Here is a 19,369-nt window from a genome sequence, read left to right on the forward strand (position 1 = left end):
AGTAAGAGTTTAAAAACCGATCTTTGTAATGAGTTGTATGTTACCAAGAAAATCCAATATTTTCCTTATAAAAAAATGATATGTAGTCTTAAAACCCAAGACTGGATGTGCGTGTGAGTTTTGTGTTATGTGATCTCAAGTACCGAGACCGAAAGTGTACAAGTAAAATCCATACCTATTGTTATTAAAGGTGGTTTTAAATCAACATAAAAACCCTTTTTGATTTATAAAATCCCGTATACTTTAAGTTTTGTTAACTCCCTATGTGGGTCATTATAATTATACTAGGATTAACCGGTACTTTGTAATGTGCCCCTTTTTGTATAAACCCGGTACTTTGTATTCGTACCCCATTTATATGAAGACCAAGTACTTTATGATGTACCCCTTTTTGTATAAACCCGGTACTTTGTATTGTACCCCTTTTTGTATAACTCGGTACTTTGTATTCGTACCCCATTTATATGAAGACTCGGTACTTTGTATTTGTACCCTTTTTCGTATGAAAACCTTTTGTAATGTAAATGAACATAAAATATACCTATTATAGCTTATCAAATTTTTTCTAATGTATATGCGACCTAACTATACCTATTATAGTGTAGTATGTTTGTTTGTGGTGTATAAGAACCCTTTTCTATGTAAGTCGATTGGATGGCAAAATACAACTATGTTTATCATTCTTGTTTTGTACTACTGGTAATGGAGGAGGATTCTTACACTTCAGTGAGTATTTACCTGTTATGTAATTATACCACATCAAGAAACACATGTAAAATATGAAATCTTCAATATTAACACTTTGCTCAACAAGTTACAAAGTGTGGTGAAAGTTATAAACTGTTATCTAGATTTTTACCTTTCTACACTGTTTTAGAAAAATCCTAGAAAAATCATACAAAGTCGAAAACTGGTTCCGTAAATTCTGAGAGTTCAAAAAATGTGTCTAGTTTATTCATAATTTTTATTATGATTTTTAGAAGTCTTTAACTAGTGTTAAAATGTTCATATTCACAGACTGGTCCGAATTTGTTTCTGAAATGATAGGCAGTTTTGTAAAAATCACCATAAATCGTAGAAAAATTGTGTAGAGATGTGCAAGTAGTAATTTTAAAGCTAAGAACTGGAAATACTTGCACCTAAAACAGTTTTGAAAATTAAAATGTTTAAGTTGACCAAAACAGTCTGTGAATGGAGTTGAACTTTTCTGATGAAGGCTGTTAAATGAGTTTAGTTGTGTTTTTGGTGTTTTAACTTGTATTCACCCCTTAAAACTTAAGAAAAACATGAAAAGGTAGGGGTATGAACTCACCTTGAGTGATTTCAGTAGATGGGTGATGGAGAAAGGTAGTGTTCCACTCAAGAACACTAAGAAGATGTCTTGAAGGTTCGAAGATCTAACACTAATGTGATGGAATTTGTGTAAGCAATCTATGATTTTGAGTAAAAGGAAGTTAAATAATTATATGGGGGATGAATATACTTACCAAAAGTGGGAGAAAAGCTTGGAAGAAGTCCCTTGAATCTCGAATTTTAGTGAGAGGATTGAGAGAGAAAATGTGTTTAATCTTTGGTGGAAGAATAAGAAAATGAGAGAGTGTGTTAGGAGAGAGGATAGATTTCAGCCTTGACCAAGAGTATGGCTGGTCAAATGGTGGGGAAAGTACTCTTGAATGACCAGGTATGGTGGAAGGACAATAGCTGGTCATGGAGTGGGCATGGGAGTGGTTGCTTATGTTACACACTAAGGTAAAGTCAACACTCCACCTCAAATATTCACCCACTAGATTTTATTCTTGAATAAGTATTTCCATAAAAATATGTTTAAATTATGAATATTTAGGGTCTTATATGTTAAAATATGATTTTTGGAGAAAATCTCGCGTTAAAATAATTAAAAACGGGCTTAAAACGGAGCTGTGGTCGAAAACCGGGTGGAAAGTGGCAAATCCGAAGTCAGGAGGGTGACTCCGGCCTTAACAGCATTAGATCCGAAGTGGGGTTAGGCCGCTGAGGTGGATCTGAAGGGAAAAGGGGTTGCGGTCCGAGGAGGGTCCGAAGCGAGGATCTGGTGCGACTTGGTGACTTCGGCTCGGTGGTTGCGGTCTTGCTTCTTGGGACCTCGGCTCAAGGAGAGCTTGGTCCTTATAGAGGGACTTCGGTCCAAAAGACTAATTTTTCAAGGAATCTTCCCGTTTCGAGTGGTTTTTCACCAAGTCAAGTGTCGGGATGCCCCAAATGATTAAAATAAATCAAAAGAGGTTTTGAGAGAGATTTGGGAGAGATTTCACATTCTTGGAGAGATTTAGGAGAGATTTCACATTCTAGGAGAGATTTCACATACAGAGAGAGATTTGGGAGAGATTCCACATTCTTGGAGAGATTTCACATTCTTGGAGAGATTTAGGAGAGATTTCACATTCTTGGAGAGATTTCTCATACCAAGAGAGATTTGGGAGAGATTTCACATTCTTGGAGATATTTGGGAGAGATTTCACATTCTTAGAGAGATTTGGGAGAGATTTCACATTCTTGGAGAGATTTCACAAAAGGAGAGAGATTTTGGGAGAGATTGAGTGAAAGAGGTTGAGAGAGACCTCTTTTGAGACCTTTTTGAGTGTTTGGCTCTATAATTCAAGGTTCGTAAACCTCGTTAAGTCTTGTTATGACCGTCATATGCCCCTTAGGGTTAATGAATAATGTTTTATCAAGTAGTTTCATCACTTGCCCTGATTAGGGTTTAGAGTTTCCAAACACATGAAAACTCTAAGTGATACTTTGCATTAAGAGTGCGAGTTGTTTAATAAGAAACATAATGAAAACCCTAGCATACAAGGGTTAGATGAGTTGACCGGTTTGACTTGTTGACTTTAGTTGACTTTGACTTGACTGAAAATTGATGGTTGTCACAATAAGTGAGGTAATAAAACGACAAAACACAATTGCATACCCTTCGGGATATGTAAGACTCTTCAACATGGCTTAACGGGGTTTACGAACCTTGAATTGCGAAGCTAAACACTCAAAAAGGTCACAAACAAAGTCTCTTTCAATCTCTCTTTATCAATCTTAATCTCTCCCAAATCTCTCCCAAATCTCTCCTAAATCTCTCTCAAAATCTCTTTTAACCTTTTATAATCAATTGGGGCATCCCGACACTTAAATTGGTGAAAAAACGCTCAAAACAGGAAGTTTATACGAAAAATAACCTTAAAGGACCGAACCTCTCTATTAGAACCGAACCCTCTTGGAACCGAACTGCTAGGACCGAAGTTGCTAGAATCGAACCTGAAGCTCCTTCTGAACCGAACCCGAAGGTCCCTTCGGACCGAACTGCTAGCCTACTTCGCATTTAGTCCCTTCTGATGAGTTCGCCTGCGAGATTGCTCGAACCGAACCTCCCCCTCTCGGTTCCAATACACCAACCGAACCAGCCTTCGGTCTAACCCTCTCAGGACCTAGTCTTCGTCCAGACTTTGGATTTTTCCATTTTCTTCTCGGTTTTTTACCACAACTCCGTTTTAAGCCCGTTTTTGATTATTTTAACGTAGGACTTTCACCCAAACTCATATTTTGACATATAAGACACTATATATTCTTAATTTAAATACATTTTTAGGAAAATCTTTATTTAAGAATAAAATCTAGTGGGTGAGATTTTGACGTGGAGTGTTGACTTTATCTTTGAGTTATGACACAAGAAACCCACCACACCTACTCTAGGGCCATACTCAGTCACTATTCCTCCATACTTAGTCAATTAGTTTTCCTTTCACACTATTTCACCAGCCCATAATCAGATCAAAGGATCTGGAAATCTCCATTTCACTTCCCACATTATTCACTCTTTCTCAAAAAGAATCAAACCCATTTCTCTCTCACTTTCTCTCTCTAAAACTCGAAATTGAAGGCTATTCTTGAGCATTTCCCTCCAAGTTTGGTAAGTAACTTCATCCTACATTTTATTATCTTACACCCTTTCACTAATATCATGGATTCCTTACACAAATATCGTCATATTTGTTGTTAGATCTTCGAATCTTCAAGCATCTCCCAAGTGTTCTTGAGTTGAACACTTCTTTTCTTCATCATCCATCTACTGAAATTACTCAAGGTGAGTTCATACCCCTACATTTTCATGTTTTCTTCAAGTTTTAGGGGGGGATACAAGTTAAATCACCATAATATAACTTAAACTCTATCAACAGCTTTCAACAGGAAAGTTGAGTCCCATTCACGGACTGTTTTGACCTTCTTAAGCTTTTTATTTTCCAAAACTGTTAAATATGCCAATATTTCAGGTTAATACCTTTAAAATGAATACTTGCACATCTCCATACGATTTTTCTACAATTTATGGCGATTTTTACGAAACAGTCTATCATTTCAGAAACCACTTCGGACCAGTCTGTGAAGTTGGACACTTTTACACAAGTTAAGGGTCACTAAAAATCATAATAAAAATTATGAACAAAATAGACACATTTTCTAATCCCTCAGAGTTTACAGATCTAAATTTCAACCTCGGATGATTTTTCTATAAATTTTCCAATAGCAGGATCAGAAAAGTTAAAAACTATAAAATAGTTAACAATCATATTTACACCTTGTAACATGTTGAGCAAGGTGTGTAGTTTTATTTGAATACATGTCGCTGATTGTACTTATTATTTACCTATTTTAAAGGTATGAATCATATATAAAGAAGTATTACCACTACAAATACTTATAATAAATTATAATGAGTATGGTTGAGTCTATTACACATCACAAACAATTAAGCTAAACTATAATAGGTATACTTAGGTTGCATATACAATACAAACATTTTGATAAACTATAATAGGTATAGTTTATGTTTCATTTACTTCTCGAACTCATTACAAAAGGTTTCCATACTAAAGGGGTACATTACAAAGTACCGTATTTTCTTACTAAAGGGGTACATTACAAAGTACCGGGTTTTCATAACTAAAGGGGTACATTACAAAGTACCGGGTTTTCATAACTAAAGGGGTACATTACAAAGTACCGGGTTCATACTAAAGGGGTACATTACAAAGTATCGGGTTCATACTAAAGATACTAAAGGGGTACATTACAAAGTACCGGGTTTTCATAACTAAAGGGGTACATTACAAAGTACCGGGTTTTCATACTAAAGGGGTACATTACAAAGTACCGGGTTTTCATAACTAAATGGGTACATTACAAAGTACTTAGTTCATACTAAAGGGGTACATTAAAAAGTACCGGGTTTTCATAACTAAAGGGGTACATTACAAAGTATCGGGTTTACACAAAATGGTTTTATGATATTAGAACTACAATTCATCTAGAATTCGTTAGTTTCCGGCTATGATTGCTAAGTGTATATGTTAGAGTTATATAAGAATTTAGTCGCGATCAACTTAGAATTGGTGGGCCCGCCTTACTTCCTGTTCCTTGTTTGGTTGTGGACTTAGGGCAGACCCATTATATTCGACGGTTTATTTAACTTAAATTTTATATAACTTATATACACTGGGTGATTATAGAGGAAATCTATGGGTCTTTCTAGGGAACATCATTGCATAACATAGGAGCTTTCATTACACATTTTATAAAGAAAATATTGGATTTTCTGGAATCATATTCATTCGCTTTTACAAGGAAAATGACATCTTTATCAAATAAAACTCTTATGAACTCACTAACTTAATTGTTGACACTTTTCAAAACTACTTGTATTCTCAGGGAATTAGTAAAACAAGAAATCAGCGACTTTTGAGGATGGAACGCTAAAGCGTTAAAAATTTCATTTTTGTCAACATAATGTAATTGATTTAGAAACATGTAAACTTATACTATGGTGTAACTTTTTCAATTATATTTATCTTGGTTGTTTTTACTTTGAGCACTATTATACTCGTTGTTGTGATACTATACATGAAGTCCTCCACACCCAAACGTTTCCGCCATCCTTGGTTTGGGGGTGTGACAGAAATGTTCTAACTTAATCCTCTAGGATTCTTTAGACATTCCCCTTTCCCGCACAAACAACCCAGAAATAGATAGCCACTTCACTAATGACCAACAGAGGTGTCAAGAAGAAACCAGAGTGGATTCATAAAGAGGATTCCTAAAAGGAATCATTCAAGGAGTCAGATCTTCCATCAGAGAGTGGTGGAGATCAGTGATAGAACTCAAAGCATGATCTACAATGAATAGGAAAAACCATGAGAAAGCCCAGAAACAACAAATCCCCACAGCTGAATTCAGGATCATCATAACCAGGACATGAAAACCCTTCCCGAGGCGCAGAAGGCGATAAAGTATCATATACGTCATAATAATACCTAGCTAATTAATTGATCTAGTGAGTCAGTGGTTACATTGCTCACACTATGTGTTAGGCTTATCGCCTTTAATCATGTCAGCTAGTAACAGTAAACCAGGTCTCATAACTTCTTTAGGAAGGTAGCCACTGTTAAATTCATAAGTCTATGTTGCGTAGAGCTCTGTTATGAATTATTTCCAAACATCAGAATGTGAAACCCTCAGAACCAAGATAACTTTGATTCAAATAACATTCGATTTGTAACCACTAAGGACTTACCCTCGTTTCATCTTTTAACCTTTTGGCAGCAAGATGCCACCAAAGAAGACAAAAAAAAAAACAAAAACAATGCACCACCGCCGCCTCCTCAGTATTCAAGCGGCAGTAACAGCCGCGGTGACAGCGGTCATGACTCAAATCAATGCAGGCGGTACCGGTGGATCAAGTAGTGGTACCAGCAACACCAACCACGAACACACAAAGGAGTGCTCATACAAAGACTTTATGATCTGTGGACCCAAATTCTTCGATGGAAGTGGGGGAGTCATCGCCCATGGTTCGAAAAGACAGAGTCGATTTTTGAGTTATGCGCATGCCCATAAGGGAGCAAAGTGAAGTTTTCTGCCTGCACCTTCTCTGACAGAGTCCTTACATGGTGGAATAGCCATGTCAAGTCATTCAATCTTCCAATAGCTAACGCAATGGGTTGGGAAAACCTAAAGGAGATGATGTTGGAAGAGTACTGCCCAAGGGGCGAAATATAGAAGTTAGAGCATGAGTTGTGGAATCTTACCATTGGCAGGATCAGACATAGATGCCTACACCGATACATTCAGCGACTTAGCTGCACTGTGCCCGGGAATGGTTACCCCGAAGAGCATGAAGGTAGAGAGATACATTTGAGGACTACCTTCTCCAATCCAAGGAAACGTATTGGCAGCGAAACCTCTTACGTTCGACAGTGCCAAATGCTTGGCTCGAACATTAGTGGACTACAGAATCCGTCAAGGCATAATGGACCCCGTTCCCGAGTCAACCAAAGGAGGTGATGATATACAAAGGTCCAGGAGTGAGAAGAAGAAACGATCGACACAAGAACCCTCCGAGAGACAACAAACAGGCACAGCCTATACTGCCACAACCCCAGCCACAGCAGCACCTGGCAGTCGCTACGCTGGAACCCTTCCTAAATGCAATAAGTGTAACTTCCATCATACCGGAAGTTTTCGAAAGTTGTATTGCAAGAACTGCCTCAGAAGGGGATACACCATCCGCTTCTGTAGGGCACCGGCACGACCAATCTCTCAGGTCCCATTTGAGGAAGTAAGTCAGACGTGCTATGAGTGTCGCGAAGTAGGACACCACAGGAGAGATTGCCCATTGGTCAAAAACCCTGATGAGGAAGGAAGAGTGCTAATGATCACCGCAGTAGAGTCTACCCCGGAACCACCTGAGAACAGCAGTACATCTCTTAACTAAATCCTAACTAAAATAAATTATCTCCCGTCCAATCAGAGCACAAAAATTATGTAGAACTAAATACTCTTTTCTTGTTGGCTATAATAACTTGGTGTAAACAGTAGGGCCATATATAATTAAGAACCAATAAACTTAAAGTGCGTGACTCCGCCCTATTTCATGTTCCTTGTTTGGTTGTGGATTTAGGGCAGGGTTACTCAGTCGGCCATCTTATTTATCTTAAATATATATGACTTGTAGACACCAAGCGATTATAGAGGAACTGGATAGGGATCGTAATATCAAGTATCATTCAATGGAACAATCTCCCGGTCAGTACACTTAACACCGTACAAAACATTCACATTAGTAATAACAAGGTCAACACGGAAAGCACTAGAAACGTTCGCACACAGATGCACTGACGCCTTAACGAAACACTCCTTTCGAACTAACTTAACACACGATCCTACGACGTCATCCTATCTATTCTAGTCAAGCCTGCGTTATACTAAACCCACGTATCACCAAGGAGACCCTTGCCTTAAACCGACCGAATAACAAAACTATCGTCACTCATAACGAAAATCAAAATGCGAACCTCGAAAATTTCATCTCGCTTCAAACCCTGAAAATACTCATGCGAAGTGTAGAGTATCCACCCGTAACCTTCCCTAAGTACTCCCAGCAGACCATTTTTGAGACACCACTCGCGCAACAAATCAAGTTCAAGCATAGAGGCTAGGGACGAATACGGTTAGCCTATCAATGTTAAATGTACACGCAAGGGCGGTATATAATTAAGGTTATACGGACTTAAGATGTGTGTTTCCGCCCTATCTCCTGTTCCTTGTCAGGTTGTGGACCCGGGGCAGAGTCACCCATCCGACCGTCCTATCAACCTTAACTATATACGACTTGTGTACATGAGACAATAATAGATGGACCAGGTATGAGTCCTATCATGAACTTATGGACGAAGAATACATAGAGCTAGTCGAGAGCTGACACTTCTTGGGAGAATCATCCTCATCTTTTCCGAGTCCGCTATTTGTATTCTATGCTTGAATTTCAAGACGAAATTCCCTCTAACATGGGGATGATGTGACAACCCGGAACTGCTATCAAGGTTAAACTCGACTCCATCACCTTTTAACATTGTTTAAGGGTTCGTTTAAGTGTTCTAAGCTGGAGTACAACCAAGTTTGAGATTAGGGATGAACTGTAAAGTCGTAAAGTAGCAAAATCGGACCATACACCCTCTTGGGAGGAGTGTACGGCCATACACATGGGTGTGCGGCCGCACACCCACCCCTCAACCGCACACCCGGGGTGGTGGGTCACCCGCCCCTATAAATATGAGGAGACCCCCTCTCTTTCATTCTTTTCTTCCTTTAGCTGCACTCTACTACTTTCTCTCTCTAGAATCTTCATCCAAGAAACCTCCAAGGGCATCAAAAACGTAAGTGATTCATCCCCTAGCTCGTTATACTGGAAAGACCCCCTTGATTCTTCATGTTTTAGACCTTGTTCTTCATCCTTTGAAGGTGTACGGCTGCACACCTTCATAAGGTCGGCCATACACACCTTAAAGGCCCTTCAAAGTGAGAATTTGGCCCCCTATTTTCTAGTTGGACACGACCCTAGGCTTGATTCTCTTGAAAATCGACATTTTGGGCATAGATGAAGAGTGTACGGCTGCACACCCCTCTATACGGCCGCACACCCCTCTGTATGGCCGCACATACACCCGTTGAGCCGTACACCCACTTTGATGTTCATATTTTGCCTTAAAGTTGCAAAACCACTAAGTGTGGGACCTAGAACACTCATTGGCTACCTATAGAACCTTGGAAACACCTCAAAAACACTCCTCATCATGAGTGTACGGTCGTACACTCATGGGTCGTACACTCATGGGCTGTACACCCATGGCCATACACACCCAAAGGGTGGTCGTACACCTCCCTCATTCGATCGCATATGGTTCCGACACTTAGTTCCAGTATTTCCAAGTCCCTAGATTGGTTTCCCGTTATGTCTAGTCGTGAAATACCCTAATTTTTACTCCTATATGTGTTATTACATGTTAAATAGGATCTAATTGTGTTCAAGGCTTCACTAGGCACTCAACATCTCATACCGATCTTTCGTTCAAACCATTCACTCAAGGTAAGTTCATACCCCCTATATTTTCTGAGTTTTTTTTATGTTTTCAGGGGGGAATACAAGTAAAAGCACAAGTAAATCTTGTGTTTTAAAATATAAATTGGTTTATTATGTATTCCTATCATTGGTATACAACGGACATAGAACTTACTAAGCATGATGAACATAGTTTGCGGACAGTTTTATAAACATGATAAGGTACAAACTTTGCAAACACAGTTTTCAGAACAAACGAACAAACTTATGAATTATAAAATAAAGGATATTATTTTATAGAGATTCATGAAAATAACAAAATGGGTTTTCATAGGGTTAGTAACTATGTGATTACTTAGTATGTACACTAGGGTAATATGAAAATAACATCCGACTTATAGTGGGATGTGTGATTTTCGCCTCATTTCATGTCCCTTGTTTGGTTGTGGGCTTAGGGCAGAATCACTCAATCGACTGTTTGTTCGATCTAGATTTCTATAACTCGAGTGTACTAAGTGATCAAAGGAGGGTATTAACAATACTTTCAGGATACCTAGTAACACGTTATCATCTAGTTTTAATTATGTAATAAGACTACTATATAATGGTTTTCATACAAAGGTTTTCAAACAGAACAATGCTTAAACAACATAAGTATGGTAGACACTGGTACACCACGATTCGGAACAGATAATTCAAATAACGTACACTTAAGGAAAATATAGGATTTTCCAGGGTAAACATCGGTATTTTACAAATCGTTGGTTCATTATTCAACTAACGAACATTCAATAGTAATTCCTTGACTGCTTAGTTTATGCATCCAGGTTACGTATGAAGAATACCTGATAGACTGTGGAATGTGTGGTTTCCGCCTCATTCCCTGTTCCTTGTTTGGTTATGGGTTAGGGCAGATCCACACAATTAACTGTTTATCCGATATTGGTTTATACATAACTAGTATGAACTAAGAAGTCATGGAAGGAATGGGTTAATCATACTTTACATAAGAAAATATTGGATTTTCTTGAGGAACACTTTCAACAGACATCAAAGAATCATTTTTACTTAACGTTCATTACATTAGGAAATATAAGGTTTTCAGGAGAAACATAACGTACTTTTCAAAAGAACAAATAATAGTTTTTTAAAACATAACGCTTATGAACTCACCAACTTTATGCTAATACTCTTTCAAAACCTACTTGTATTCTCAGGACACTAGTAGACAGGTACATGCACCGGGTTCAAGAAGATGGAGCATAGTAGCTTTGAGTGTTTACTTGTCATTTACTTTTGGGGTCAATCAAGTATAATCCATATGCAATGTAAACATATTATTATTAATACAATGGTTGTTGTTGCTTTGATTGCTATTATTCAATTGTTGTGATACTACGCATGACGTCCTCCACCCCCGAACATTTCCGCTGCTTCGGTTTGGGGGTGTGACATCAGAAAATTTTGAGATACGTCTTATGGATGTTACAACATACTTGTATGGATCACTGTATAGTGATATCTATATGAAAATTCCTGAATGATTTAAAATGTACGAAACATTAAGTGCAAAATCCAAATAAATGTATTCTATAAAATTACAAAGATCTTTGTATGGGTTAAAGCAATCTGGATGCATGTGGTACAATCGTTTAATTGATTATTTGACAAGTAAAGGTTATAAAATAACACTATTTGCTCATGCGTATTTATCATGGTTTTAAAAAGTGTGTTGTGGTGCGCCTCAAGGCATGCCATGGCATGAGGCGTGATATAGCCGTTACGAAAACGTCAAATATGGGTTTGTTAAGCGTGATGTCCAAATAATATGTCAAGACGTGTCTTATCGCGTTATGACACAAGTTTTTTTCAAAACCTTGGTTTTTATTTTTTTTCTTTTTGGTTTATTTTTTTTTTTCTGATCGGACCTAAAATAAATGAGTTTTTGTTAACTTTTTTATATTAAATATTAATATAACACTTCTAAAAACTTGATATATTTGATAAAATTCAATAATTATATAATTTATCTTTTGTAATGTATATACAATAGTCACGCCTTGAAAAACGACATGACTCGTCAAAGCTTTTCATGACTTAACTTTGACCTTGTCGTCAAGCCTACATCTCACGTTATTTAGAACTTTGGTATTTATTAAGAAAACAACATTTGGGTATGTGATCATAGTTGTCTATGTTGATAATCTAAGTATCATTGGAACGAATAAAAAGATCATTGAAGTGATTGAACATTTTATAAAACTGAAACCGACCCAATATTTCGGTTTTTTTTTAACCAAACCAAATTGTCGGTTTCTATTACTGTTTTGAGTTTTCATTTTCATTTTTGTCGGTTTTTCAGTTTCCGGGTTTAGTTTTGCTCACCCCTACCTTGTAGGCTTGGCATGCCAACCTCAAAGACACAGTGTACACTCAGGCCAACTCAGCATACTCAGGTGCCTTGTCGTGCCAGTCCTCTTAGCCTTATAAAAAGCAATATATTTTATTTTTGAAGTATAAGACTACTACACCTATTATCAGTTTAGACAATATATAAATACATTGTCATTGTGGTAAAAAATAAATAAATAAATAAACTCTTGAACATATTTCTATTTGTGTTAAAAAAAATAGATTTTGTATTGATAAAAAAAAAAGTACCTTGCTATTTCCTTTCAATTTGACCAAGAAAATTATATAAGTTTGATAAAATAAAATCTGTTTTTCTTTTTCCGACTTAAAAGACCTACAAAACCATGTCAATGTTGTGGTTGTAAATTTCCCCAATGCATAAATGTACATCAACTTCTGTTGATCGAAGTAAAGTATAAATGACAAAAGTACAATAACATAAATGCATCACCTCTCTTTTCCTTTCTCTTTCTCTCTCTCTCCTCTACATTCTTTTCAATTTGTAATGGGACCCACTATTACATTTGTTAAATATAACATTATAATATTAATAATAAACAACAATGGATGATTATCAATGTTAAAAACAGTTCAACTGCTGACGTGTACACGACACTCTATAATTCCATTATCAGTCAAGTCACCAACAAGGGAGTTGCTATTTGGGAATTCTTCAACAAGTTTATAATTCATAAATGCCCCCACTGCCCCTAGGAACCCCTCGTGTCTTAGAAACATTGCTTTTGCCTCCCCTTTCGACCTAAAAGAGTCCAACATTTGTTACACTCAATGACAAGGGCATTTATGTCATTTTCATTTACAAGTTTCATGTTCCATATTGCTACTACGGTTACAAAATTATAAGTACATTGCTACTATGAAAAAAAAGATAAAAGTACATTTTACAAGTTTGCTATTATGGGTAAAGAAATGAAAATATATTTGCTATTATGAGTAAAAAATAAAATGTTAAAAAAAATAATAATAAGGTAAAGTAGGTTGCTATTTGTTATTATGGGTGAAGAAATAATTACCAGAAATCAACTGCCACAGATATTGTGTCCATGGTGTATGCATGACCACGAATGAAAAATCCTCCAAAAAATATTTTCTTGAGACCAAATCGAAGTGCATTTAAATATGCAATCTGAAAAGAGCAGAAAATATAAATAAAAATAAAAAACACATCAAAATTAACATTAGCAAAAAAAAAAAAAAAAAAAAAAAAAAAAAAAAAAAAAAACATGTGGGCCCACCTGTCCTATATTGTTGGAGATCATTCTTAAAAGAGACCTTGCAACATCTTCAGGTTTGTATTCTTCAAGCTCTTTGTTCTCTGAAATTGCTTTCCCAAAGCTAGATGCAATTGCTGTTGATGAAAGACCAATCTATTCCCAAATTTTAACAATTTTTTTAGTTTTTTAGATAATAAACTTTACAAATTTAATTAAACCATACAACTTTTTTTTCAAAAGAAATAAATAATCAAGATAGGTAACCTTTAGGTAATCCATTCCACCATAAATATCTCCAACAAGCATATCAATTACTCTATTGTTTCCCTGATGACTCATCTCAAGCAAATCATCAAAACTGTGGCAAAAAAAAACATTTGAAATTGTAAAAAAAAAAATGTTGATTTAAATCAGAAATTTCTAAAAATATTTTCAACAAACCTCTTGCACTTTGTTAAAAGCTTTCCCAATCCCCAAAATGTCCCTCCACCAACACTCGTTCCACTTACTCTTTCATATTTTCCATCTCCATCAACCTAAAATCTCATAATTATTTAGTTTCAGTAAATAAAAAAAATAAATTGTAAAAAAGGGTAAAAAAGAATTAATAACGATTTTACCTTTATCATGCTTACACCAGATCCAATATTAACAAGAAGATATGGATATAAATCATTGTGATCAATTTTCACATAATTTCTTTGCCCATTCACGTATGTGAAAGCTTCAGATGGCACTGCCTATTCAGAAAAAACTTTAAAATCAATATTTAACAACAAATATTTAAGAAAATGAATCATAAAAATATATATGTCATATCTTTTCACCTTTAAAAGAAAATTTGCTCCTGATACAAGGCTGCTCATTTCTTCTACCTTATCAAGACTAATATCAAGCTTTTCTTTAAAAAGATCTGCAAATTTAAATGCTCCTCCACCTGTTGCCTTCATCATGATATAAATATATAAAAAAGTATCAGCTAATAGCTTATATACATACATACACATATACAAATCTCCTTTTTGATAAAATATCAATGGTTTCCACCTTAATAATATTCTTGTCGCTTGCTGGAAACCCACAATGTTGAATACCTCTACATCGTAGCTGCTTTGATGATATGAAATCCAAACATTCGTTGATTTTGCTTGTTTCAAATTTTAAAAAGTAAAGCCTTCCATTAAGAAAACGTCCATCTTTCTGTGGTTTATCTTTTTCGGTTGAGAAATACACCATCTTTATGAGGGAACCTGGTAAGAGCAAGATTTGGTGAATAAATTAGTTGGTATTTCAAATAATTCAGCAATAGAATTGGTTGCCATTAAAGATAATCAGTAATTTGTTTGCTTGAAAGTTGCGACACTTCCAATTTCGACTTGTCTCAAATAAAAATTCCATTTCTGAAAAGATCGCGGCCTAAATTTACCGACCGTTGGCGATTGTTACCAAAATTTATGATGATGATCTTCTTCCAAAAGTTTTGTAATCAAATTTGGTTACTAAGTGTAAATAACGTACTTGATTATACAGTAATTAGTTACTTCTGTTATGTTATGTGCGTGGTAAACAGCAATCGAGTTACAGTACTGATCAGCGGGAGAATTGGTTGAATCGGATACCAAAAATTCGAAGAAAAAAGAAAAGAAATGATCGAATAGAATCATTCAAGTGAATTGAAAATCGAGAGAACTGGTTACCTCCTATATCAAGAGCCAAATGCGAAATTTCATCTACTGGTGAATTCGCCAATGTCGCTTCCTCAATTCTATCGCCCTCCATCGTTGTCGCTCCCAAAACACACACAAACACAGGGTAAAAAATTAGGGGTTTGGGGATAATTAGGTGGAGTGGTCGATCATGGGTTCAATCATAACACATATATAATAACATTTGTTGATGTCTTATAGAACAATTATTGGTAGTACAAAGAGGAATGACTACTGATGAGAGAGAAACACAGACGACAAGTTGAACATCTTATCGATTTGTTCAAGGCAGTCGCGAGTGAGAACCATGTTTAACATGTCGAGACTCGAAAATGGCATCCCAATTTTGACTTTTTTGAATTCCTCGTTTGACTTTCAAATATTGGATGTTGAGGGGTTTATTTAAATCGGATGATAAGAAATCACCATATTTGATATTGTTGTTTGTGAAATTCTGATAAGGGCTTGTAAGGCTCTTGGGTGGGAGTATGAGTGTGGTAAGGCTATCAGGTGTGGGTGTTATACGATTCGTCATGTTGATTGTTGTTCATATCGCTGCGGGTCTACGGTTCGACATGCGATAGTGTTGAGCTCGGCTAAGAATTGTCGAGTCTCTCTCCTCATTATTCTACCTTCTCTTTTCCAAACGTCTAGTTGTATTTACTTATTTTTTAATTGTTTTTTTTTTTTTGTAATTTATATTCGATAAATACTCCTAACCCTTGTCATTTTAAACCACATCAATACCTCCATTTCTCTCACAATCACTTGAAAATGTATTAATTTTCATCTTCATAAGAATTTCAAGTTATGATTGAAGTTGTTGTCGGGGTTGGTAAAATATTGCAGCAAACGTACAACACTTTATGCAATGACAAAGCCAAAAGCTCGCATTAGAGATCACAAATATATTTAGAGAGATCGTGAACTGCCCACCAACTTTTATGCAATACTACTTTGACGAGTATGTGGTTTTTTAATGCTACTATTTTCAAAGGTGGTTCAGAATGTTCAAACCTTTATATGAACATATAGTCGAAGATTTGACGAAGGAGTGTCGTTATTTCCAAAAACATTTTGATGCTAGAGGTATGCTTGGTTTCACTCCACTACAAAAATATGTAGCCGCACTTTGTCAAATAACATATGAAATCCATGTTGATGCATTGGACGAAGGTTTTAGGATGTCCGCTAGGATTGCACGAGATGGTCTCCATTATTTTTGCAAATTTGTGATGAAGATTTACGATCCCAGACATTCACATAACCCTACAAACAAGGCAATGACATCATGTAATTACAAGCCCAACATCCTAGGTACATGGCTTTGCTAGAATGCTAGGAGTTTTAGATAGCCTCCATTGAGCATGGGGAAATTGATGTACCTCACACTATGGTGAATATATGCAAGGTGATCATGGCCTCCCAACAGTTATACTTGAAGTAGTGGTGTCACATGATTAGTGGATTTGGTGTGCCTTTTTTCACTTTTCCTAATTCACTTAATGACATCAACGTTCTTAATCGACCACTGTTACTCAAAAACATATATGACAGATCTACGTCGTATTCATCTTTTCAAGTACATGGAATGTCATATAAGTATGTGTTAAATGTGACTCGAACATTTGGATCATGTTCATGGAGCATTTGGATCATGTTCATAGAGCATTTTGATCACTTGGAACTAAATAGAGCACTTGGGCTTCATGGAGCATGTGACAAAGGAACAGATCATCTAAGAAATGAATGGATCGCCTAACAAAGGAACAGATCAAGTGCCAAAGGTACAGATCGTACAGAAGGGGGTTTGGAGCACCTTGAAGAGGTTTGGAGCACTTGGGAGTGATATAGAGCAACAAGGGAACCTTGTTGCGCCATATGTTGAAGGGATGGTCCAAGAAGGATGTTGTTGTGCCAAGGGCATACCTTCTTGCGCCATTATTCTCCCTCTTGTGCCATGGGTACTCCTATTGAGCCATGAAGTATGCTCTTGCACCATGCATGGCCTTATTGTGCCATGTATGTTTTTATTGTGCCAAGATGGTGTTGTTGCTCCAATCTTGATGTTCTTGTGCCACACTTGAATCTTGTTGCTGTTGGGTTTTGAGCAATCTAACACTTCCTAAGTGTGCATGCAACCCTAATAAACCTTGGATCTATGTTTGTCTAAATACATGCAAAATAATAATTTTCCAAGGTTTATAACCTATCTAACATGGCATGGGGAACATTTCAACATAAAAAGTTAGAAGAGATTACATACCTTTTTGATGAGTTTGGTTCTTAAGGAGTTTGAGGGCCAAGCACCAATAGTGTGAATGCCTCAAATGGAATCACAAAACACCACAAACTCTTGGAAAACTTTGAGAGAGTATACACACTTGTATATTTCGGCCACACACAAGCTCACACACACTAGTTCACTAGTTGCCATTTCATGCTCCATAAGCATGCTTATATAGTGTACATGGTTAGGGTGAAACCCTAATAACCCATGACTTTTCCTTTCCAAGGATCCATGGGTTAAAAGCTCCATGGATCATCCATGGACTTCCATCAAAGCCTAGCCCATTAACAAATGAGTGTTAGCCCACACCATATAAAACCAATAGCCCATAATCTAATTAGTCTTTCTTTTAATCTCTAAATTAATTCATAATTAATTTAAGACTAATACTAATTAAATAACATAACTTAATATTAATATATTATAACTTATAATATATTAATAAACATATGTGTATAACTCTCATAAAATTATCCATAAATAGTTTGGATGAGATGCAACCCAAATGGACCATGCCGGTCGGGTCAAGTATATACCAAATAAGTTATGGACTTAGACACCTTATCCAACAGACTCCCACTTGGATAAGTCTAATAACTCTATTTGCCTATATAACTTCAGGAACCAACCAGCAATCGTAGCTCTCGAAAACTCCTGTTGAACTATGAAGCGCCATTTTAAGACAAGTGATCATATAATCCTCTGTTCTCATGATATCAGCCGGACAAACACATGGAACTATGTCTTGCTTATTGTCTGGCAGTTGTTTCTCGATTTCCGATTTGTTTGACTAAGAACTTCACTGAACACATCAGTTTAGTTCTGACCGGGCCCGGTACATGGGTCAACACAAAATCATCGAGGGGCCCAGATATCGCTTCTATTTCTAGAAGGAACAGATAAACTTCGACTCATATGCTTGTTCTACTACTTGTTGAATTGTACACAAAGGCACGTTTTATAACATCAAGTTACTGATGCGGTTTCGTGCAATCAATGCACAACCAACTCATAGGTAACAACTCATATTTCTAGGTTTGAAGACTTATATGATATTATCGTCTCACGATCACTCGAGATAAATTTCATGAAGTGATACAAGTGAGCGTGGGTTTATACCAATACTCATAGCTTATGAGTACTCATGAATGTTGCAGCAACCATTTCCATGTCTAAACACCTTTAGCCATCTACAAACCCAATTCATGACAATCTTGATTCATACCTACTTCCGACGTATGACCGATTGTGGAGGTTTGAATAAATTAATTATTCTGGAAGTCAAAACATGCAAAACTGAAACAATAGTAAATAATTGACAATGATAGTAACACTTTACTCATAAATAAATCACAAATTTTATTCATCATCAAACGTCGATTACATTTTACAAGTTTCAGGAAAACTATCTAATCTGTAAAACTAATATCGTCCCTCAGCCCGATGCGCCTCGCATGCTGAAAATGCTTAACCCTCGTCAGTCCCTTCGTAAGGGGATCTGCAGGATTCTCATCCGACGATATTCTCCTTGTCACGAGGAGTCCTTCTTTAATCTTGTGTCTTATGAAGTGATATTTTTTGTCAATGTGTCGGGATCTGCCATGATCTCTTGGTTCCTTGGCTAAGGCAACCGCACTATTGTTTTCACAGAAAATCTCCATATGTTCTTTAATAGCTGGTACAACTCCAAGGTCTCCGATGAAGTTCTTTAGCCATATCGCCTCCTTTTCTGCTTCACTCGCTGCTATATACTCTGATTCACAAGTCGAATCAGCCACCGTCTCCTGCTTGGAACTCTTCCAAG

General features: G+C 36.6%; 1 protein-coding gene across 1 annotated transcript; it reads right to left on the bottom strand.

Annotated features, from left to right (window-relative positions):
• Positions 1-12,669: 12,669 nt before the first annotated feature.
• PANK1 (pantothenate kinase 1) lies at positions 12,670-15,589 on the bottom strand. Its single transcript, XM_079016985.1, has 9 exons — positions 15,267-15,589; positions 14,617-14,819; positions 14,397-14,513; positions 14,190-14,309; positions 14,011-14,105; positions 13,834-13,927; positions 13,591-13,722; positions 13,369-13,481; positions 12,670-13,094 (listed from the first exon to the last, which is right to left on the bottom strand). Exons 1-9 carry the CDS (start codon positions 15,346-15,348, stop codon positions 12,926-12,928), a joined length of 1,125 nt encoding a protein of 374 aa, XP_078873111.1. The 5' UTR covers positions 15,349-15,589; the 3' UTR covers positions 12,670-12,925.
• Between the last annotated feature and the right edge of the window lie 3,780 nt (positions 15,590-19,369).

The sequence above is a fragment of the Lactuca serriola genome, chromosome 8 (assembly GCF_051521515.1).
Source record: "Lactuca serriola cultivar US96UC23 chromosome 8, Lser_US96UC23_V15, whole genome shotgun sequence".
NCBI lineage: Eukaryota > Viridiplantae > Streptophyta > Magnoliopsida > Asterales > Asteraceae > Lactuca > Lactuca serriola.